Below are 22,590 nucleotides of genomic sequence, written 5' to 3'. Positions count from 1 at the left end.
ATATACCATCTTCTGATGTACTCAAAATACTGTCTGCTTCATAACGATGTTAAACATCTAATGGCCAGCACATGTTCTCTCAATTCCACTCTGTAAATATTGAATTTAGACATTACAATAGAGAAAATGTGAACTGAACATAAAAGATAGACTAAACCATGCTAGTCGATGAAACCTGAATGAAGCCAACTACCTACATAGTTACCCTAATACCTAATAACAAACAAAGATAAAATCGAAATAAATGCTAACATTCAAAACAAAGCACATCGTGCACAGTTTACAAAGCTGGCAAACCGTGCTGGCACCACACCACTGCAAGTGAAACTCCGAAACAAATCTTTCTGGGCAAAACCTCAAAAATAGGTAGGAAGTGAGGGCACGTAACAGGAACCGGCTGGCCAGGCTCAGTATCACTGAAGCCAGGACCAGGTTGTTCTCCAGAGCATTAAAACCTCTGAGAACAGAGATACACTACAGTCTCACTATTGAGATAAAACAAACGCATTTTATTACTAAAATAAAACTTAAAGTACAATGAAAATATAATTACAGACTTAAAGGGATAGTTTACCCAAAAATGAAAGTTCTGTCATCATTTATTCACCCTCAAGTTGTTACAAACAAGTATGATTTCCTGAACACAAAATAAGGTATTTTGAAGAATAAGGGTAAGCAAACAGTTGATGGGCCCTATTGACTTCCATAGTATGAAAAGAAAAATAGTATAGTAGTCAATGGGAGCCATTAACTGTTTGGTTACCCTTCTTTTGTGTTCAGCAGAAGAACGTAATGCATACAGGTTTGGAACAACTTGAGGGTTAGTAAATAATGACAGAACTTTTATTTTTGGGTGAACTATCCATTTAAACAAACGCTTATTATCATTTTTAACATTGTGCTGAATGTAGCATCTAAAGTAAAAATAAATAAATAAAAATGCTCAGTTGCCAAAGCAGAAATGTGCACAGTCAGCATGATTAATTTATTCTGTGAGCAAAGGTGTCCAATAAAATAATCTGATAATGTGATTCCTATTCAACTGGCCATGTGATCTCAACATCTTTCTCCATGTTAAATAATACTTATTTTATACTACTGATAAGACCGGGGTCTTTTTTACACACATTTTCAAGCACTATCCATTCATGTACATGTTAACATTTTTAATTAAGTAATAAATAAATTAATAAATAAATGACTGAGAGCACATTTAATTACCATTCACAATGAATCTGTGACCATCAAATATGCCGATACTGAGAGTGTTAGGCCCCGAACATCAAGCGTTTTTGGCTCCTGATGAATCGATTTGCATTACACCTACAAAGGGTTCTGCCACTAGACTCAAGACGGCATTAATGACATGTGCGGGCTCCGAAGCGACACGGACCCGGCAGTGTGATCACTCTCAAGGAGAGGCAGGGTGAGGGAGGAAAGTGTTTGAGGTAAATTTCTTTATAAATATAGCATGTCTCATGAAATATTCACCGCGACGATCTGGTGAGCCAAGGGTCAGAAATAACTCCCCCTGTCGCAGCACTTGTTAGACGTGTAAAGCTGTGTGAGTGTGCTTGGATGGTGTGAGAGGAGAGAGAGATCGAGAGAGGGAGAGAGAGTGAAACGCTGACAGAAACGGGCCCATCTCGGCAAAAGACACGTCCACCATCTCACCACGTGCTCCGTTGGCGTTCCTATGGTAATAGAATGCGAGTTAACTGATGCAGCCTGCTGTGAGGTTTTGACTGAGCACTAATGCGATTGTACGGCAATTTTTCAATCATTTATAAACATATATTTACAGTGCTTGCAGTATTGACATTCCTTCCTCAATACTGACGTTTTTAGTACTAATCTTAGTATTAAAGTATTAGTATTATCTTAGTGTTAAACTGAATTTAAGTAAGCCCAAACCGCCTAATATCCTAATGCTCTAAGCTATCACACCTCCATTACTGCAACCAAATATATCTGGACAAATCAAAAACTTGTAGTAACATTCTCCTCTTCCTATTTGTCACTCTTATTTGCATGCTGATATTTAAGCTAACCTCAAATGCAATGTAGGTTTTGAATGACACATGGCTGCATCACCACACATTCACACCAACAAGAGCTTGACTACAACCAACACTAAATACTAAGCCTTTATTTACACCCCATCTGAATCAGTTTTCTTGAAAACTTAAAACACTACCATCCCTGTTGAGTACTGTACAACACAAGTGTGAATAACAGAGCTTTTGCATATTTAAAATGTACAAACTACCCATCTGATCATTTATACGTCAGTGACTGAGGATTCAAAAGCTTATTCAGAGAATTAAACATCAGCAGGCAAATAAGAGAGACAAATAGGAAGCCAACATTTCCTTAAGAGTTTCGATTATTAGATTAGATTATTCAGACGTGATAATGGGACCACTTTAGACTTAGTCTACCTTAACCGAAAATGCATATTCTAGGAATTTATGCATAATATTATCTCATCGCATAATCCTTTTGTTTCAGGTTCATGAGATCATATTACATTATTGCTCTTTAATTAAGGAATCCTCACAGCGAACGGTTTCAGCACAATGCATTGTGGTTCATAGCACCTCTATCGGAGATCTATAATTAAATAACAAGTACCATTAAATGCCTGGCCAGCTTCAGCAGGCTAAGCCATCTAGATGCATTAAGGGGTGGTAAATGTCTTATTTATTTGTTTATTTATGTACGTATTTCACATTTGGACTGCTTAATGGTGCACAGTGGCAACAGCTAGCTATGTCGGCCATCTCAGGGCCCTATTTTTCAGTTCCACTGAACTGTTTTAACCTTGCTGTGCTACACGAGAGGGGCTCTAGCGGCTCGTGCACGCAAACCAAGCCCTCCCTTTGCCCCCAGCAGCAGTTCCTATTGCCTGAGGGTATGCAGAATGTCATATTTTATTTAATTAGGGCCATTAAATATAATTAAATTCCGCTGAAACTTAAGAAGGCTAAGTGGCAATACAATTCGGTGCCGAGCGAGCCTGTGTCCTGCTGATATTTATGCAAGAAATATTGAATTCAACCCTCAAGTGGTTCCTCTTCAATGGCTGTCCCGTATTGTCATAGATAACGTTGACTTTTTCATACACACTAATAAAGAAAAAGCCACTGGGAGAATTATCGCTAAAAGCAATTTCAGTAATCAGAATACTTTATCACAAGGTCTTTTTCGACTGATTATAGGGTTTCGGGAGCAAAGCACACAGTTTAGTTATCATTACGGAGTCTCGAGAGAATGGTTACGTATGGGACTTAATGAAGTTGCTGTTCAGTACCCTCACTCAACCAAAAACAGAGAATCACTTGGATGATTTTCTTCCTAAATGCCTGTAATATACCGCAAGATATGAGCCATGATATTGGGAACGTTAACTTCAGGAAGTAAGGCCTGAAATGAGCCTCTTCTCATTGGACTATTGGTGAATCACACATGAAGGCCGGAAAGAGAGGGCTGATGTGATGGAGGCTGACATGTGGGAATGAAGCGGTGCAGTTTTAGACCTGTCACAACAGTGCTCGTGTGTCAAGGTTACACGGACGGTTTAATGAAAAGATCAAAATGCCGCTGTGAGGGTCTGGAAGTGCAAGGAACTCTTACGAAAATAATGTTGGTATGATCAGAGTTGGCTTTTGAAATCTTATTGATGGATCCAGAAGTGGTCTTCCTCATCCACATCTCCCGCATTCTCATGCTCTCTCTCATTTCTCCACTTGAAGCTAGCAGATGGATATATTATAGGAGAAAAAAAAAAAAAAATTCATGAAAAATGATCTGTGCTTTGCCGAGCAAGAGTACCACTGCTATTTTCAAGGCGGAGTGGCTGAGTGTTTTTTTGCGTGTCATTTTCTGTTTCACGTCGAGAACAAATGGAACGGGAAAGGTTTAGCATAAAAGAATACTTTAACCTGCTGGGAGGCAATTATGAATACAAGGCAGCCTGTGAGTGTTTAGCCGCATGCTCAAGCTGACATTCAAGCGTCTTAATCACTTTCAGAGGATGTTTCATCTGCCGTTATATTCTTCTCTGCGAACTGCCTCCCTCTCTAGCCCTGAATTAATAAAAGGTGTAAAATTTACTCTTGCTAACTGCAATATGATTTACAAAGGCTAATGAACTCCTTTCATTTTAAAATCCCTTTTTTAAAATTCTTAAGTTTAAATGAGATTAAAACTATTTTTCAGTGCAGATCTCACCACAAAGGTGGCTCGAAATGAAGAGAGATTTAGTCATTTTGAATGGCATTGACTGAAATAACATGAATTGGGTAATCACATTTTTTTAAATCACTTTTCTTTTTATCCTTAAAATACAAGCAAATGTTTTGTTTAACATTTACAAAATGAGAATTTTGTTGAGAACAAAAATTCAGTATACTCTGGAATAAGCAATTTAAAAGGTTCACATCAACAACAACAATAAATAAATAAATAAATAAATCTAAATATATACTATGCAAACATAGTCCAAACACCCGCAAGTGATCAGCTGACTTAACTTAAAAAAGAGGAAACCCGTTGCCGATAAACTTCATGCATAATAGAAAAAATTACGTTATGTGGAACTAGTGCACATAACCAAATTTTTTTTCTATTATGCATTAAGTTTATTTACGTAATAAACGGTTTATTTACGTAATAAACGGTTTATTTACGTAATAACTTTAAGGCAATCGGTTTCCTCACTTTTTTAAGTTTAGTCAACTGATAACTTTTTTACAGTGAAGTGTCAATTGCAAGTGAAATTTACTTAAACTATAATAATTTACAGTCAAACTATAATGAAATTCAACTTTAGCTGACGTAAGCAATGTATCATGACTGTCACTTCAATTAATAATGTATCATTAAAAATTTTCAATTAAGGGCGCTTACATATCTTTTCCTCTAGAACACCACAACACAGATACAGTATGTGAATGATATTAAGTAATCAAAAAAAAATTCTTTAGAGGAAGGGGGGGGGATTTTCACATTTCGCTACTGCACTGTTTGTCATTAATATGCAAGAAAAAACAGCCATTAACTGTATTGTGCATTCTTTTTATTTAAAAAGTCATTCTTATAAATAAATTATAATACAGAAAATATAAAAGGTCAATTTGACTATTTACTGGTGCACTAAAACTTTCACTTTTGGACCCTGACCTCTTTATTTAGCAAATTGTGTGGTTAGCAAAGCACACGTTTACCACTCAGTCTTAAAAAAAAACATCACTGACGAACTGTAGTGGAACAGTTTGCACGTAACTGTGTGAACGCTTGCATCATATTTCACAACTAACGCCAACACTCTCTCTGTGCGAGCAGCCAGCCAGTCAGTCAGTCTGGGAGTGAAGTTTGCATCATGTGAGGTACTGAGTAATTTAGCAGCGGCCTCATTATTACAGACATTTAAATACACGAGGCATTGTGGTGGCACGGAATAAATTGTCTCCGATGCCTCGGGTAACTTTCGCAAATAAGGATTGCGAGGCATTAAAAAACGACGTTATTAAAAACCGAGGCAGTGTCATAAGCCGCTCCCCTGCGTTTCCCCCGGTAACTTTGTCCAACCTAGAATATTATTTTATGAGACCCATTTCCCAAGATCCCTCCGGCTTCTTTGTGAAGGACTTGACTGCGCTGTTTTGTAAGATAACTGGGAGAGTTCTCTCCCTACAGCTGGACTAAACTAAACTGCCTCTTTACCCCTATTCAATAGGAAACTCACTCTTTTAATCCTACTCTATTTCTTTCCTTCTCTCTTCTCCTCTCTCTCTCTCTTTTTTTTTTTTTTGAGCATTTGAATTTTAATGAGCTTTTCACCTTTTAAGCAGATGGCTCAGGCTGGATTTCTCCATGAAAGTAGGGTGAGTTCTCTGTCACGTCTTGCACAATTTGTTTCAACTACCAGAGTCCTTCAGGGGGTTTTAGGGCTTTGAGTCAGTAATGTGATGTTTCACTTTGCACGGCGTAGGCTCCCCTAATGAAATCAGCTGAAGGAAAAACAATCTCTCTTGAGGCTCGCAGATGAGCGGTATCACAATCACTACAGGACGCCCAGAGTCCTACCGAGGTAAATGAGTGCGTGTCTCCCTTTGTCTGCAACTCTGCAGGCTGTAAGTGTATGTTTGCGCACATCAGTTTTAGAAAACACGCTGGCGCGAGAGAACGTTCGAGTTCATTAGCGTCAGCTTCTTATGCCTGCTTGAAACTTTTCTGGAGAGAGTTTGACCTACCTGCCAGGCCACTTTCTAGCTTGGGGCAAATTCCTTTTGGGGGCGTCAACAGTCTCTCGTCCTCCTCTTCAGGTGTCACCTGGATTCCAATTTCGACCGGTTCCACCACTTTTCTCAGCTCGGCGCGGGGCGGCGAGGGGCTATTGCGGTCCGCCATCTTGTCGTAGCAGCCGTGGCCAGCCGTCAGACCCTGGCATTGCTTTTTCTTGTGCTCGATGAAGAGCAGAATGTCCCCCAGTGGGAAGGTTAGTTGGCACTGGCCACAGGTGAGGAGGTCGTGGTCGCCCAAGCCCGGAGGCAGAGTCCCAGGCATGCTGGGATCCAGCAGCGGGTGAGAGTGGAGATCAGCCACGGCCAGTCCCGCATCCACATGCTCAGCTTCCGCTACAAGGAAGACCAAAAGACAGAAGTGTTTTGAGACAACATGAAATCTTAATAAAATCTCCATATGTGCAGTGGTCTAAACAAATAAAAAACTATTAATAACTTAGTCCACTTCTGAAAGGACTTTTCTTTTCTGCTGATGTAACCAAGACCATGTGGGTGAGGACAAATGTTAACCAATAATACCACAGAATAACACGTTTAATCAAATTTCACAAACCAATCAGATCCTGATGAATAAAATCAAGTCCCACCCTAGATTATTTCCCACAAAATATTCCATTTTTACTCTGAAATACATCCCTTCATGCAAAAATGCACTTACAAATTATCTTTAACTCTTCCAGATCCTTTAGCCTGCCTTCACCCTGATTTAAATACATAAGTATGGGAATTCAAAATAAAATACTGGCCACTTGGATGTTTTATATTCTATAGGCCCGTTTAATATTCTGTTTTACTCAGAAATACACGAGTCACTTTATGCAAATTAACTGAGTTGATAAATGTCGATTCATCTTTAACTCATTATTTGCAACTGAATCTACATCTTCCCATGCATTTTCCCTCCAAAACTGCATCCCTAGCCACCTTCATTCACCAATTCATGAAACAAAAACCTGACTTGAACACATCAGTGCAGGAAATTGAAATAAAATACAAATGGCGTGGAACTTGAGACATAATCACACATTTTCTGAGTTCAGGGTCAGATCATTTAGCATTTATTTATTTGGCAGCTTGTTAAAATAAAGGAAATGAATGTTGGGGCCCATTTAAGCATTCACCTATGTCCCATGACAGTCCCACTAAACTTCGAGAGCAGAAAATAAAGACCGACTTCAATTTAATCATCCCAGCGGCCACACACGAGGCACCTCACTCTCGTTCGGCGTGTTCTGTCCTGTAACCAGCCAACGCTTGATAAACATCCATATGTGAGGCCAAGACCCAAGAGCAAAGAACTGTTATTAATATACAATACAGTACTTGTGAGGCTGAGAATGAGTCCGCCAGACTTGAAACAGAAAAGAGAGTGAGTCTGAAGGGAGAAGAGAGAGAGAGAGAGACCGAAAAAAGCAAGAAGGAAGGAGGGAGGGTTCTGTTTTTGGCTGTGAGAGATATTTGCACAGCCATGAGAGCAAGAGGCCCTGCAGATCTTCTGGTTGATTCTGTCACCTAGATAAACAGTGCAGTGCGACGGGCGTTGAAACCACAGAGTACCCCGGACAACCTCAGTCCCTCTCCCTCCATTTTGAAATTTCAGCCTCACCTTTAAGTATGCGGCCACAATCGGCCCTTTGTAGCCCAACGCCGAGTGCAAGAGCAGTTTTATCAAAGACAGTAGAGGCCCTTGACAAAGCCCCCTCGGGACCCCCTGACAGACAGCTCTGTTGATGTTACATTTGACAGCTTATCCTTGCGCCATACTAATCATAAGATCTAGACAAACACCTCTCTGACTGCCACTTTACACTCTTCAGCTTCCTGTCACTGCTTTCATGCTCTCTCTACTCAACACGCTGCATGATTTGGGTGAAAGCAGGAAAAAAGAAGAAAAACACTACCATAGCAACACTTAGAGCCACACCGCGAGCAGGTGCGGATTTTTGAAGTGCACATAAATCTGGGAAGAGAATGAAGGAAGGAATTCTCAAACTGTCAGAGCCTAAATGACAAATGTAAGACTTTTTTTTTTAAAGAAACAATGACCATGTGAAACAACCCATAAAAGCACATATTAGGATCTAATTTATTAGATCGTTTTAATTATTAAATTTGGCCTGTGCACGTTTTTTGCTTTTCACCAGTACGAGGCCTAAAAGCCTCTCTGAGGCCAGAGAAGCGAGTGAAACCATGCCGCTCACTGGAACGGCATGAGAAGAGACAGACGCCGAGCGAGACAAAGATGGAGGAACGGACCACTCTGCTCACACAACACAGGTAGCCCTGTTTACATCTCCCAGAGGAACCGCCTAACCACTAATTTTCGATGATAAATTACGAGCAGCCTGCGCATCCATCTGCAATTTGTCCACGGTCCAAATTATGAATGCGGACAGATTTGTAATGTCAAGCTCGGAATGCAGCTTTGAAAACGAAACCACTAAACCCCCTCTTATCTCCATTTCAGACGAATACATACTACATTAGAGCGACTTTAGATCTGCATCCTGTTAAACAACAGCATCAACACTTTGCAATCATTAAGGAAGCATTACAGTTAGCATAAAGCATTAAAATTGTCACTAAAAGCACACAGTGTCACTGGGTTCAGATTTTGCACCATAATGAAGGAAATAACTGAAGATGACTAAGGTACTTCAACCCCCCCTTAAATCCAGCCCCCCCGACCCCGACTCAGATATATAGGAGTGGAGCACAGACCTCCTCCGGGCAATTTCAGACCATCTGTGCATTAGATTAGTCTGCATGTAAATAAAGAGAAAAGCCTGCAGAGACTCATCAACCTACAGTATGTAATACACTGCACTGAAATTATGACTGTGACTTCATTGCGGTGACTTATTTTAAATATATATAAATGTATTTTCAAATATATATTTTCTAATTATCTGATGAGATTTGCAGATAAAGGGTTAGTGATGCTTAGACGGGCTCCCAGTGGACATCATCATGTTAATCTCTTTTTACCTGCAAGACAACTCATTTTCTTTTTTTCCCCCCTTTTTTAATTAAACAATGGACTAGTCCGAAAAAACCCAACTACCAGGAAAAAAACAATAATCAATCTCATAATTATTGTATATTACAAATGTATTATATTTGTATAATATTGTATATTACCATATCCATATGGATATCCATATCCATATTACCATATATATAGATAAGATAAAACTTTTTTTGTATAAATTCATTGTGGTTTTTTTTTTCCATTACTGGGGGAGGTCTCACAATAAAAACTGTTTTACATTTATCTGTAACTGTATTTGCACCTGTGAGCACATGCACAAAAAAGCATATGCGTTTGAACCGATAAATGAAGATTGCTTGCAGGCATATGTACATGAGCAATACGCGTGCATGTACGCCTGTTTGTGTGTCACGCATTTGTGCATCCTGGGAAGCTGCACCAGCAGAGATGCACACACACACACACACACACACACACAGGAACGACTAACCCTAACATACACATCACTACAGGAAGAGGTAATTTTCTATGATTTACAAGTTCAAAAAGACAACATGAACCACAGTGTATATTTCTAATAGACTAGCTATAATTCGCCAAACAGGTAATAAGTTGTACAATAAAATAAAAAAAACGTAATAAGCAGAGTTAAACTCTCAGACTGCGTAACAGAAGGTGAAAGTGAGATTGCAGCATCTCTGTACTGTGGGAGAGAATTTAAGGTGTGCTAGTGGAAAGCGTTAGTTTAATGTGTCATAGGTCTAGCACAGAGCTGAATCAAAGTGACAGCTGGAGAAAAAACCCAGAGTGGTTAAGAACGAGCGCAGCTGAAATTTTCTCTCTCCCTCTGTCCCCTTCTTTTGCTCTGTCTGTGCCAACCACAGGAAACACGCTGCTTGCAAGCAACGCCGCTAGTACGCACTTCAAAAGAAGGGACCCCCGTACACACAAACACACACACACACACACCAGGTGTTGTAATCATGTAAACATACGGTACAGTCTTGGACTTTACTATAGAGTCTGAACTAATCCATAAGGGAGTAAAACACCATAAATATGTCATTAATTCACCCTTGTGTCATTCAAAACCTGTATGACATTTCAAGCAGCTCAATACAATTAAAGAGAATGATGACTGCAAAGAGAATTTTCAGTAAATAATACCTTAAATTCAGTCGAAGTATATAGAATATGAACAATTATGATGGTGCTTTTATGGAAAAGAGCAGCTCAGACATTCTTACAAACCTCTCCTTTTGCATTCTACAGTCATACAGGTTTGGAAAGACAAGCGGTTATATAAATGACAGAATTTTCACTTTTAGGAGATCTTTTCTTTTAAATAAGTCTCTTGAAGGTACGAGATTGAACTACGCAGGCCCGATCCGGTGGTTTGCGTTTCCTGCTCTAGGCAAACAGGTGAGAGTCTGCAATTCCTCACAGTCAGTCACACACACACACACACACACACACACACACACACTCATCCACCAGCGATAACAATGCTGTCACCAAGGTAACATTACAGCTCATGATTTTCTCTGATCCCTCAACAAATACTCCATATAATTCTATCAGGGCCACCGAAATGTCAAATGTTATTTGTCTTTATCAAGCACTCTCTGGCAGGCGGAGAGAAAGACAGTGAGGGACAGTGGAAGTAAGACAGTCTGAATAAAATTTATAGGTGGCTAAAAAAGGATGATATGAAATTAAATCTCAACTTTGGATCAAATACACTTACTATTTTACCTCAATTTCATTTTTGAATGAAAAAAGCACAATAAATACAGTAGGCAATATTTTTCATGCACATATTACCTTAACATCATGCAATTAGTAAAACGTGGAAATGTTAAAAATAAGCCTCATTCACCCAAGAAATCAACATTTATACGAGTCAGAATGCACACTAATGGGATTTCAGAAAAACATAAAACTAAAAAAAGACATGGCTTCCAAAAACGAACATCACAAGGCACGTCTTAACACAGTTCTGGGATTTATCCTTTTCCATTCTGGATTTGCGTACCATTGTTCACGGGCCCTCTGACTCATACTTACGAAGTCTTTTTGTTTGTGAGGAACCAAATTGCTGTTGACAGGTATTTGGCTGATCACGGTACAGTCTGGCTTTCCCTCCAAAACACACAAAGGTCTGCGTGTTACGTAACAGCGCTTTAGCAGCCCAACGTTAGCGTACCTTTCATCCTCGGACTGTCGCCCTGCAAACCTCACCATTAACGTTCGGCGTTATTTGGCTCACGGTTGAGCTGTTGAGATTTTCCGTAGTGATATCAGGACGAAAAGTCTCAGACATCTTTAAGGGTTTTTTCAGCCATTGCTAATGTTAGGGCCTAATTAGACAACACACACCATTTAACGGATTTCATATTGTTTTTTACTGGGTCCATAAATTTTCGTATTTAAATCTTGAAAGACTTTATAATGCTGTCCAGATATAAAGATTTACCCTGTGCCAATTAAAGCCATTCACAGAACTGTGTGAGCGGAGGGCTGAGCGTGCTGAAAATGAAAGCCAGGGAAAGGGCCTAATCAAACAATAAAAAGCTTCGCTTTACTGTTTGTGCGTTATTTTCTTATGTTTCCCCATCAGCCCAAGCTGCACAGGAGAAGAAGCAGTGGGTGGGGGCTTCGCTTTTTGCGCTGCTACGTACACAAACCTCACCACACCAGCCCACAAACTAAAATTCTGAAATACCCACTCTGAGCCGCCCGCTACCCAAGCACATACACGTAACAGAGATGCAGGCTAGCTGAGTAGGACAGGCTGGATTTGGGTTGAGCCTTCCACTCAGATGGCACGCAAACAAACAAACACACACACAAACAGATTGACAAAGAGGTAGCGAGTCAACGGCAGCAGTCTTCACGTCCGCCGTGCGTGCAAAAGGCCTGTGTAACACATGCACACGTATCAGCGGCGCGTACAGGAATTTATCAGGAATTAATTAGTCTGTCATTAATCTGTAACTTACAGTCAAGCGTACCAACGCTCAAACCGCAAACCTCCGCCTTGCGCTAGGCCTCTAGTTTTTCCTGTTTTCTCTTGCTTAAAAACTTCTGTGACCTGTTTGTTTAGCTAAATTTGTGTCAAAATGCATTACATAAAACACTCTTCAATAAGTGACACCATCATGTTTTAGAAAACTGCTAGCCCGAAGGCCTTCGCAAATCCTATCAAATAAAAAACAAAGAACCACACTCGTTCAGGATATTTAGATGCTTTAGCTCGCAGAGCGCTTCTGTGCAGATGCAAAGCGCCTCGCCGAGGTTTTAAAACACTAGTAAACGCGTGCGCGGTGGTGGCGTGCATGTGTGAGCGCAAAGCGTGGTGCATGTGCAAATGAAGCTGTTAACAAGAAGAGAACAGGGATCATCGTGGCGCGCGGCGGCGGTGGAATTTTAAAAGCGTGATCCTCGGCCGCGGCGCCGGCACTAGTCCATTGTTTAATTAAAAAAGGGGGGAAAAAAAGAAAATGAGTTGTCTTGCAGGTAAAAAGAGATTAACATGATGATGTCCACTGGGAGCCCGTCTAAGCATCACTAACCCTTTATCTGCAAATCTCATCAGGGAGATATTACCTAATATTTTCACAAGGAAAGAAGATGGGAGGAATTATGGGTAGCTGGAATGACTAAATATCACCTGAAGCTTAGCGTCTCTCTCCCCCCCCCCCCCCCCCCCCCCCCCCCCCCCCGCAAAGCTTTTGTTTCTAATGAAATAACACGTGCTGTATATCACAATCGCAGAACTAGTAACACATTCCCACACAACACACTCATCTGATGCTCAGGAAGCGGAGCGTTTCCATGCTTGGAGCCGGTCAGAACTCAGCCAGCTGTGGGACGTCAAACACTCAAGCCACTATTATGAGTGTCTATCTCTCATAAATCAAGCCATGGAAAACTATGCCCACTTTTGACGCCATCCAAAGGATTCAGTCGCCTTGATGCATTTATATTGACAGACAGCCATAGACTTCTGTACATTTCATCAGAGAGGGCTTTCTGTTGCTCTCTCCCTCTCCCGCTCGTGGCGCAAACAAAAGGCACCTGAAACTGAAAGGAAGAGAGAATATGCAAGCATATTAATCAAATGTGCCAGGCAGACATTTTGCCCATTGTTATGTGGAGAGTGTAAGCTCTGTAGAGGCTACCATTTTTTATATCACAGACTCAAATTTATTTATTTAGATGGCAAGAACAATAGGTCCTCAGTCAGAGGGGCCCACAAGTTCCAGAGACACTTCATCATTCACTTTTAAGCACGCTTGGAAAAACGAACGAGGTGACGTTCAACCTAAATTTGTTTGTTTTGGTGTCACGCTTGATGTCCCTTCTATATTTAAAGCTACACCTATCAAATACTTATTACACATCTAAATGAGCACTGAGAAGCGATCCAACTCTCACTGTAAATTATTAAATAAGTGCTTGAGCGCTAAAGACAAAGTAAAAAAAAAAAAAGGGAGAGAGAATGACAGAGCCATCATGTTTTAAGAGCAGCTGCTGCTGTGAGGCGTTGACAGTTTGCATCTGAGCATGTGTTAATGGCAGTATCGTTTGAAACATCTATGCAGAGTCGTCGGAAGCCGCAGCCCCCTATTTCACTCGACTTAACCATTTAAGTACATTTAGGAAATATGTTTTTAGACTTTTTCAGAACTGTCTTCCACCCCCACTGGCAGACTTAGAGCTCCCCCTAGCAGGTCATGGCCAGCAAACTCTGCACTGCAAATGCATGGTGGCCCAATTCAGCACCCAGACAAAACGGAATAAAAACAAGGACATTTGATTCCCTGAACTATAAAAGAAATTAATAAAATGAGCATTTAAAAAAAAAAACTTGAATATATTTTCAGACCTGTTTAGTTTAACTTCAAATATGCAATTTTTTTTAAAATAAAAAAATAAAACCCTGCCTATGCCATACATACTTTTGCAAATTATAATTGCAAATTTTAGAAATAAATAAACAAATAAAAAGGAAAAGACGATTTATTATGGATTTCTGAAGCTGCACACCTGCATCCAAATGCACTTTTTTAGCTACTATAATCAAATATGTTAATGTCTTGACAAACAGGCAAGAATGTGTTTTGATACGAGCTATTATCATAAATTAAATTCTCCCAGATGTGATGACATGAAGTCATGGCTAAAATTTACGTCCTAAACACATTCAAAAGCAAAGTTCCGAAAGACAGTTTCCTGTGCTGGCAGGTCTAACGTGAAACATGCATCTCAAGCAAGAGCTGAAAATTTATGTTACAACTTCATAATTCCGCAGCTCACCGGAGGAAAATTACCTTCTCGCTGTCATCTGATTTCCTTCATTTGAAGAGGACATCTGTTAACTCACTTTTAGATTTATTTTTAAAGCACTACTGTATATAAGGCACTACACTGACATGACAAATTGAACAGGTGTAAAAATCTAATTTAAATTCAGCTAAATCGGTGATGACATGCTCACACGAATACACTCAGTGAACGTAAACATTAAGAAAATGTTTACAGTAATTTAGAGAACATTAAGGGCTTGTACGATACGTGATTTTCATAATTCTTTTTATGAAACGACAAAAATGTAAAATACTCTGGATTTTTAGTTCAGTCAATAAAATAGAATGCAAATTCCAACATGAATAAAGAAAATACACTAAACACTGCAACCATTCGCATTTCACGCAGAACTAATAAACCACTGGGTTTATAGAATATGTGTTTGAGTGGCGTGATGTAGCACACAAACCACAGGCTGATAAACCATTAAAACTACTGATGTACAGCACTGCAAAGTTTGCAGATCGCTCACGCCGAGAACACATAAATTACCATTTGGACGTAGACTACACACACACATACACACACACTCTGTCTCTCTCTTTCTCTTTCTCTCTCTCTCTCTCCTGAACACTTGAGCAGACAAAAATTGCCACTCACTAACTCGAGGCTAATCCAGCTAAGACACCGTGGTTAACGAAACTAAATACCACAGAAGACATGCTGACGAGCAGACATGCACACACACACCCTTGTTTACAGCTCCAAATATGTCCTCAAAAATGAAACTTTGAGGTTGGGACCTTTCTGTTTTTGACCTTGACATGTAAAGCAAAAAACAGAGATATCAACTGCCGTCCACATTTTCATGGCAATTTTGCTGCTTTACTAGAAGCTTTTTCCCATAATCAGCCACATATCAAATAGAGTAAGAGTGATCAAGCTGGCACAGGGTCTTTGAGCTTGCACATTTGCACACATGCTAGCATGCACGAAAAATTCTAGTACGAACAAAAACACTCGTTACATCAAAATCATAGCCACAAACTCGTACACATCAGCATGTGATGAGAATTCCGAACTACGAGGAACGAACGTACCCCTGAGCTCAGATGACTATCTGCCAGCACCTGGCCTACATGTCCTCTGCATAAAAAAAACACTAAGGCATGATACGTTTGAGGAACCTCTCTGAAGCTTATATATTCATTCACTGGTGAACACCTTTCAATTTCTAGTTTCTAAGAAGGAGAAAGTCAACCACCTTCCTTTCTCTCTCTCTCTCTCTTTCACTGTGTGCATGTAAAAAAATAAAAAATACACAAAAGCTTGATGTCTAAACTGGCGTCTGCTTTACTCTGTGCACGTCTGCATTTGTGTCCGTTTGTGTGTGTGTGTGAGAGTGTGTGTGAGGGAGAGAAAGCACTCAGGGAAAGTTCCTTGGTGTAACTGGAGCATTCTGAAATTTAAAGCCCAAATTAATAACCACAGCCATTGTACATGCAATGACTGATGGGACATGTGATAACTATAGCGACAGAAATTCAAAAAGGGTCATTTTCTACTAAACCAGAATGATTGTTTTACATGCGTATTGAACGGATGCAATTTATGCAGTAAACAAAATCGGTTTGCACATGCACATGCTGGTGCACAATTAAATATGAGAAGGAGATATAAACGACTGTCATGATCGCATATGCGGATGACACACAAAAAGGGCAGCGCATGCCCTATGGCAAACCTAGCTACATGCAATACAAACAAGATCATGTGCATTAAGCTTTAAATAACATCTCAATTCTCATTCGGTCATAAGTCATAGTCATAATCGTAAGACTCAGGCATATTTGTAAACTCAACAGCAAATTCAAACACACAAAGAAAAGGCATGCTAAATGTGTACAGTGCAACCGCGTACATATGTGCACAAACAGTAACAGATTAAGCCATTAACAAAAGAATAGTGTGTGTTAGGGCATATATGCACAGCGTACATGGCCCTAACCCTGCAACACAAAACAGATTTGGGTGGTATTACATCACTAGGTTCTGCTATGAATTATCTATGCTCTGTAGACTACACTTAAGCATGAACATGAAACTAAATCAGGACAGATTTCATTGTCTTTTGAGTTATCTGATATGTTTTACTGCAACAGTTGCATTCCAGGAAAAATACACGTTTTAAAATTAGTTGCTGGATGTGTGTAAACATGTATATATATATATATACATACATACATACATACACACACACACACTGTCTCCTAAAAATGATGCAAAAGTCTCTCTCAAGGAAAATCTAAAAAGGAAATTATCATCATGCAATCGAATATAACTCTTGTCTTTGTTTGGAACTTTGTCACGAAAAGTCTCTCTATTTCATTATCTGCCTCACATTACCTACGCTGTACAGTCACAACCTTGACTCGGGGGCAAAGCTAAGTGTGAGAAACATAGACCTATGCCTCCTTTGTTTCTTTGGATTGTGCAAACTTCTGTTTTCTCCATAAAAGTACAGGCATTACATAAAAAGGTGAGTTACGTAAGAAGCCAATTCAAAAAATATTTTTCTTAATTAGTATACCAGCTAAAGTAAAAGTAAACTTGACATGTGTATCGCTTGCTTTGAGATCAAGTTAAATTTCATTTAAATGATATTCCTTGCTCTGACACCTCTTTTCCTTCAAGTGCACATCTAAGATTTAAAAGCACAAATGTTGCACAATTACAATCAATTTAACCTAGTTCTCTGCAACCGTGCAGTGTGTGCACTGCAAAAATAAAACCTTAAACCGTTCATGTGCTCGTGGTTACAGGTAGCTTATCACCTTGAGAACTACTACACATATCTTGTCAAAATTGCAAAGACTTAAGTTTAAACCGAAACATGATAGATAAAGTTACACTGCATTAGGATTTGAGAAGACAGGCCTACAACTCGAGCAAGCAATTTTTGTAGGCTAAATAAAATGTATTTTATCTTGCAATAAATTATTTTAATGATCATATATAGCCTATTAAAATGTCCAGGGATTAAACTAGAGAAAATAAAAATAAACCATGTTCACTCTAAATTAGCATAATTTATGAAATTATGTCTAAATACTAAAATAGCATACAGCTCATTCAACCTAAACTTCTATTTAAACTAACAAAACTTAACTTTACATACATTTTGCAAATACTTCAATAATCAATGCAATTTAAAGTTTTTAATCTGATCTCATGGCCTGCTAACAATTCTTACATTAATCCAAACTACCTGATAGCCTATTCAAATAAAATAAAAAAACACAACTAATACAAAACATACTAAATGAAAGACTTGTATTTTAAGGCAGTCCAGAAAATGGTTCTACTGATTCTCGAAATACAGTTTCAAGTAAATCACTTTTTAATTCTTTTAAGTAGCACTAAGTCTATAAACCTGACTGTTTGCTTAAAGCTGAACTCATAAATATCTTAACAATTAATTGAATTAATTCGACTGTTCCAATTCTGATCTTCTACTTGAGAAGATTATAATGATTTAACGCATTTTAATGTAATCAGTTCAACACGAACACCACAAACTCACACACCAATCGTTACTCTCATTACTAGACCGATTTAAAAAAAATCGCTAAACATGGCTAAACAACCACCTAAACACAAATAATAATAAGTAAAACAAAAGATTGACTTACGTGTTATAATTTCTCTTTGCGACAAATGCTGAGGGTTTCCCTGCTTGCGACGGGACATTGCCCTGGCATTTACACTGGCATCGCCCAGAGACCCGCACAAGGAATAGTCGGCTCGCGTCTTCTGTCCTCCGTGTCCGTGGCGTGAGCTTGTTTCCTCCCTCGGTAACAAACTTGTTTCCTGGGACTTCCAAAGAACTGCCACAGCTCCGAGCCGTGGATAGAGGTAAGGGGTTCCGTGAATGTGAGAGAAGCGAAAGTGTCTTTGCGCTCCGGCTCTCCAGATGACCAGAGACGCGCAGACGCTCAGTACCTCAGCGACACACACACATGCACTTCAGCTGTGCCGCGCGAGATCTGTCCGAGGGCGAAAATATCCTTGACGAGTGACAGTTGTGAAGAAACCACTGGAAATGTCTCAGAATGTGATACCCGGTGCGTTTGGATAGGTTGGACCCTGTGGTGGCTCTCTCTTCGTCCGGTCTGCGCCTTGTGGATTTGTCAAAGGCAATTCTTTTTTCTTTTCTTTTTCTCTGAGTCAAAATAATTCTAAAAAAGAAAAATAGTCTACTTATTAGATTGGATAAAAACGAATCCAATTTCTCCTTGAGTTGGCACTTGATTGTGCCAAGCACTGGACAGTTCTTCTTCTCTCCTGGGCTCGAAGTGCATGCGATGCCCGGTTACTTTGCACTCTCTCCAACTCTTTGCACTTGCTCCCCTATTCGGCTTTGCGCACTGGAGACCGGGGACATGGACTTGCCACCTCCTTTCCAAATGAATGAAGCTTTTTTTTTTTCTCCCTTTTCTGCCTCTATGAAGATGGCGGAGTCCTGCTTCTCCGGGAGCTCTCTGTGTCTCTGTGGCGAGGGCTGCCTCCGTACAATGGGATAAAATTCAAGTTCAAGTGCGGACGTGACGTTAAGTCTACAGTGGGAAAGAAAATTGGAGACTGCAAGAGCACTGGGGGCGACTAGTGGTGGCTTTTCACAACTATCGGATCACCAGAACAGTGGTGGAGAGCGTGGACATCGCGAGCCGCTGTCTTACACACACACACAGACACACACACAGACACACACACACACAGACACACGCGCACAAACACACAGCACCTGACAGACCGGCGCACTGCTTGTCTGTATCCGCTTTAGTGCAAATAAAACAATGCAATATTGCATGCACTACAACGTTAGCTTTTATTTTTAAAAAATTATAAAAAAAATGTATAAAAGAGTTTGCCCGTGATTATGTTAAGGTAAATTACATTTACATATTTTATGCATGCAAAAAAAAGAAAAAAAAAAAGGAAACTGTGATATTGATAGTCATGCATTAACAGTAAATATTCAAATCAGAAAATCTCAAATTATTTGATAGAAAGATTAAAGCGTGAATGCATGCACAAAGAATACACTTCAGCGATACATAAGTGTGCTGTTTTCCTCACAAGCAATAAATTACATGAGACAAGACAGGCGTTGATATACTCGCATCACATTTCTTCTTTATGTGTTTTATGTCCTACAGAAATGACATTATTGAATTAAACTCACATTTGGAGAAGGAAAAAAAATCTGAAGGAAGAAAAAATATTGTGAAGTGTACAATGTAAAAAAAATTATCTGTTTTAGTAGGCAATCTAATGTATGTTTTTATCATTTAAATCCACATATTGTTGTTTGAATTTTTTTTATCACATTTACAGTATTTGAACAAATTATTGAACACTAGAACTGTTGCATGCGTCGAAACGCAAGACTGAATACTGGAGGAAATGAAAATAGGGAGGTGTGTTGTGCAAATACTTGCATGATTTGAGTTTACTGGGTGAAATGCAAGCTGTGTTCCTTTGCTTCTGTTTTACACTCAGCGTGCATCAGTAATATGAAAGCTGGTCATGTGGCTCAGACTTTTTAATACATTTTTGACTGTATTATATTTGGCGGCAGGTTCTTCGGTATTTGGTATAGGTTCTTTAACATTGTGTTTTAAATTTTTTTTTTTTTTTCTCATTAGAACCAACCTTTATTTTTAAAAATGCTGGTTCTGCTGAAGTCAAATCAACTGACATATGGTGACAAATTATATGGTGATATCAATATTGATTAAAAAATAAATTCTATAATGAATCATGCTTTCTGGGTAATCTACTTTCAAATACACAGAGTTTGCACCTTTGTTTTAAAGTTCAAGTTTTAACCTGGGCTTCTCATCAGTGTCACTCTATAACCTGCTAGTTTGTTTAAAATGACACTTCGATTAAAAAATTAGAGGTCACAATTTAGTGTTCATACATGTGTTAACACTGAGGAAAACTAATGAACTACAAGCACAAAATATGTAATTATTTTCTAGAATTCTAGCACTTAATTATAGTAACATGTAATATGTGAACTAGTGTAAATTGAAACCAATTAGATGGAAAAAACATGCTGTGGAAAAGTAAGCTAATGGTATGGGATTGAGAGGGAACAGGACAAGTTATTACCATTTTAATTCATATGGAGACTGTACCTTCAACAGTTGATTAACTTGGTGTGTTAAAAGAGCCAAAGGCGCACAGAGGGTCCGGCTTGTGCCAGTTCAGAGGCAGGTAGTGCCCAAATGAGAGCGTGTCTGCGTCGTTCCATCTGCTCATTATCCATCATGGGATGTGACGCTGGGTGGCACAGCCTCGCCAACAATGCTGTATATCCTGCCACTGTCTCTCATTGATCTTCCGCCCCTGAACTCTGCTAAATGAAACCACAACTTTCACATAAAGTATTTGAAGAAATAGATAGATAGATGGATGGATAGATGGATAGACATATAGATAGACAGACATGTAGATAGGCAGAGAGATACTGTAGGCAGATTTCTCGTCACATATCAAGGAAACTGAGCCTGAGTTACAGAATTACATTTGAAATTCCAGGTGTTGCCAAAAAAATGACATTTTTATGATTTACAAGAATGTTTAAATCTGGAGACATCATCTTCCTGGAAATCAAGGTTTTTGCTGATATGGGCTCTGCTACCGCTGGATTATTCTCCCTATAAAAAACATGAAATGTTCTCTGAAAAGCAGTGGTTGCCCACAGCTGAGAATCCTATTTTATTGCATGAATTCATTGGACACATCCATTACTTTGCTCAGTTTCGTATTGAGTTTTTCCCCCGTATGCCAATACATTTGTCTCTATAACAATAGTTTTGGCTGAAATCACAGGTTTAAAAAAAAAGAAAACCCTCTGAGAACCAACTTTTTCCTCCATACATTACCAGTGAGAGTGTAGGAATAGTGTCTTTCATTCCTGTTGACGCAGCAATTGTGTGCACATGTAGATTGTAAGGATATAAAATGGTTATTTAAAAAATTAACTATTTTACACATTTTTGTTTTAATGGTAATAAAGTTACCTGTATTTTGGGCCACATTTTCTTAGGTGCTTATGGAATTTGGACACATGAGCATCTTCATTTATGGCTAGTTCCATTAAAGACAACTTCCATACATGTGCCTATGGAAGAAAGCAATGGCAAAATGATATAAAACTGATTTTGTGCATCTCAATAAAGTCCTAAATGCTGTTCTTTAAAAACAAAGTACTAACAGAATAAAATACAGACAACGTTGTTTTTATCAACATAACCTGCCTCTCTGAAGTAAATCACAAATCAAATATTGGAAGCACAAACTCTAAATTTAGTTCACTTCACCAGAATTTAGATACAGCGCACCATATGTTATATTGCAATGCTCATGCAATAAATATCTCCATATGTAATGTCAAACCCAGACATTAAATTCTTAAAATTTGTGTTCAGTTATAAGGACTAAGTGTGTCCACCACACTTGACAAGATATATTTATTTGCAATCTAGCTCTTCTATGTGCTGAACTTGCAATGCAACAGTACCCTCTATTGGCCAATTATTGCCATACAAATTCACAAGCTTGGATTTCAAACACCCATTTCCTTCAATTTCACACATCGTAAATCTTTTTTGAATTTATTTATTTGTACTTTTTTTTTTTTTTATTCATGCCAAAATGAAACAACCAACCTCATTTGGAATGGCTAACATGTATTCTGTTGGAATTAGTTATCTACATATGTACAGAGTTCCTGTTTTCCCTTCATCTACTTTGTATTTAATTAAAACTGTGGTCTGAAAGTGTCTTTACTTACAAATTAGTTTAATGATAATTAAAAAAAATATGTTGTCTCTTCCACACTTTATAATAAAGACCTGAACAGACTTTTCGTATGTTGAAGGATGCCATCTAGATTGAATTTAA

The 22,590-nt window shown here is 38.9% G+C and overlaps 1 protein-coding gene across 2 annotated transcripts in view; it reads right to left on the bottom strand.

Annotated features, from left to right (window-relative positions):
- Positions 1–20,389, bottom strand: part of bcl11ba (BCL11 transcription factor B a) — a 50,815-nt gene extending 30,426 nt beyond the window's left edge. For both annotated transcript variants that reach the window (XM_084393739.1, XM_084393740.1), the window contains exons 1-2: positions 18,306–20,389; positions 6,258–6,641 (exon numbers count right to left, since the gene is read on the bottom strand). In XM_084393739.1, coding sequence (XP_084249865.1) covers positions 6,258–6,641; positions 18,306–18,363 — 442 coding nt within the window. In that variant the 5' untranslated portion in view covers positions 18,364–20,389. The remainder of the gene's footprint in view (positions 1–6,257; positions 6,642–18,305) is intronic.
- Between the last annotated feature and the right edge of the window lie 2,201 nt (positions 20,390–22,590).

Source organism: Rutilus rutilus (genome assembly GCF_951802725.1).
Source record: "Rutilus rutilus genome assembly, chromosome: 21".
In the NCBI taxonomy this organism is placed as follows: Eukaryota; Metazoa; Chordata; class Actinopteri; order Cypriniformes; family Leuciscidae; genus Rutilus; species Rutilus rutilus.
This window is presented reverse-complemented; position numbering and strand designations above follow the sequence as displayed.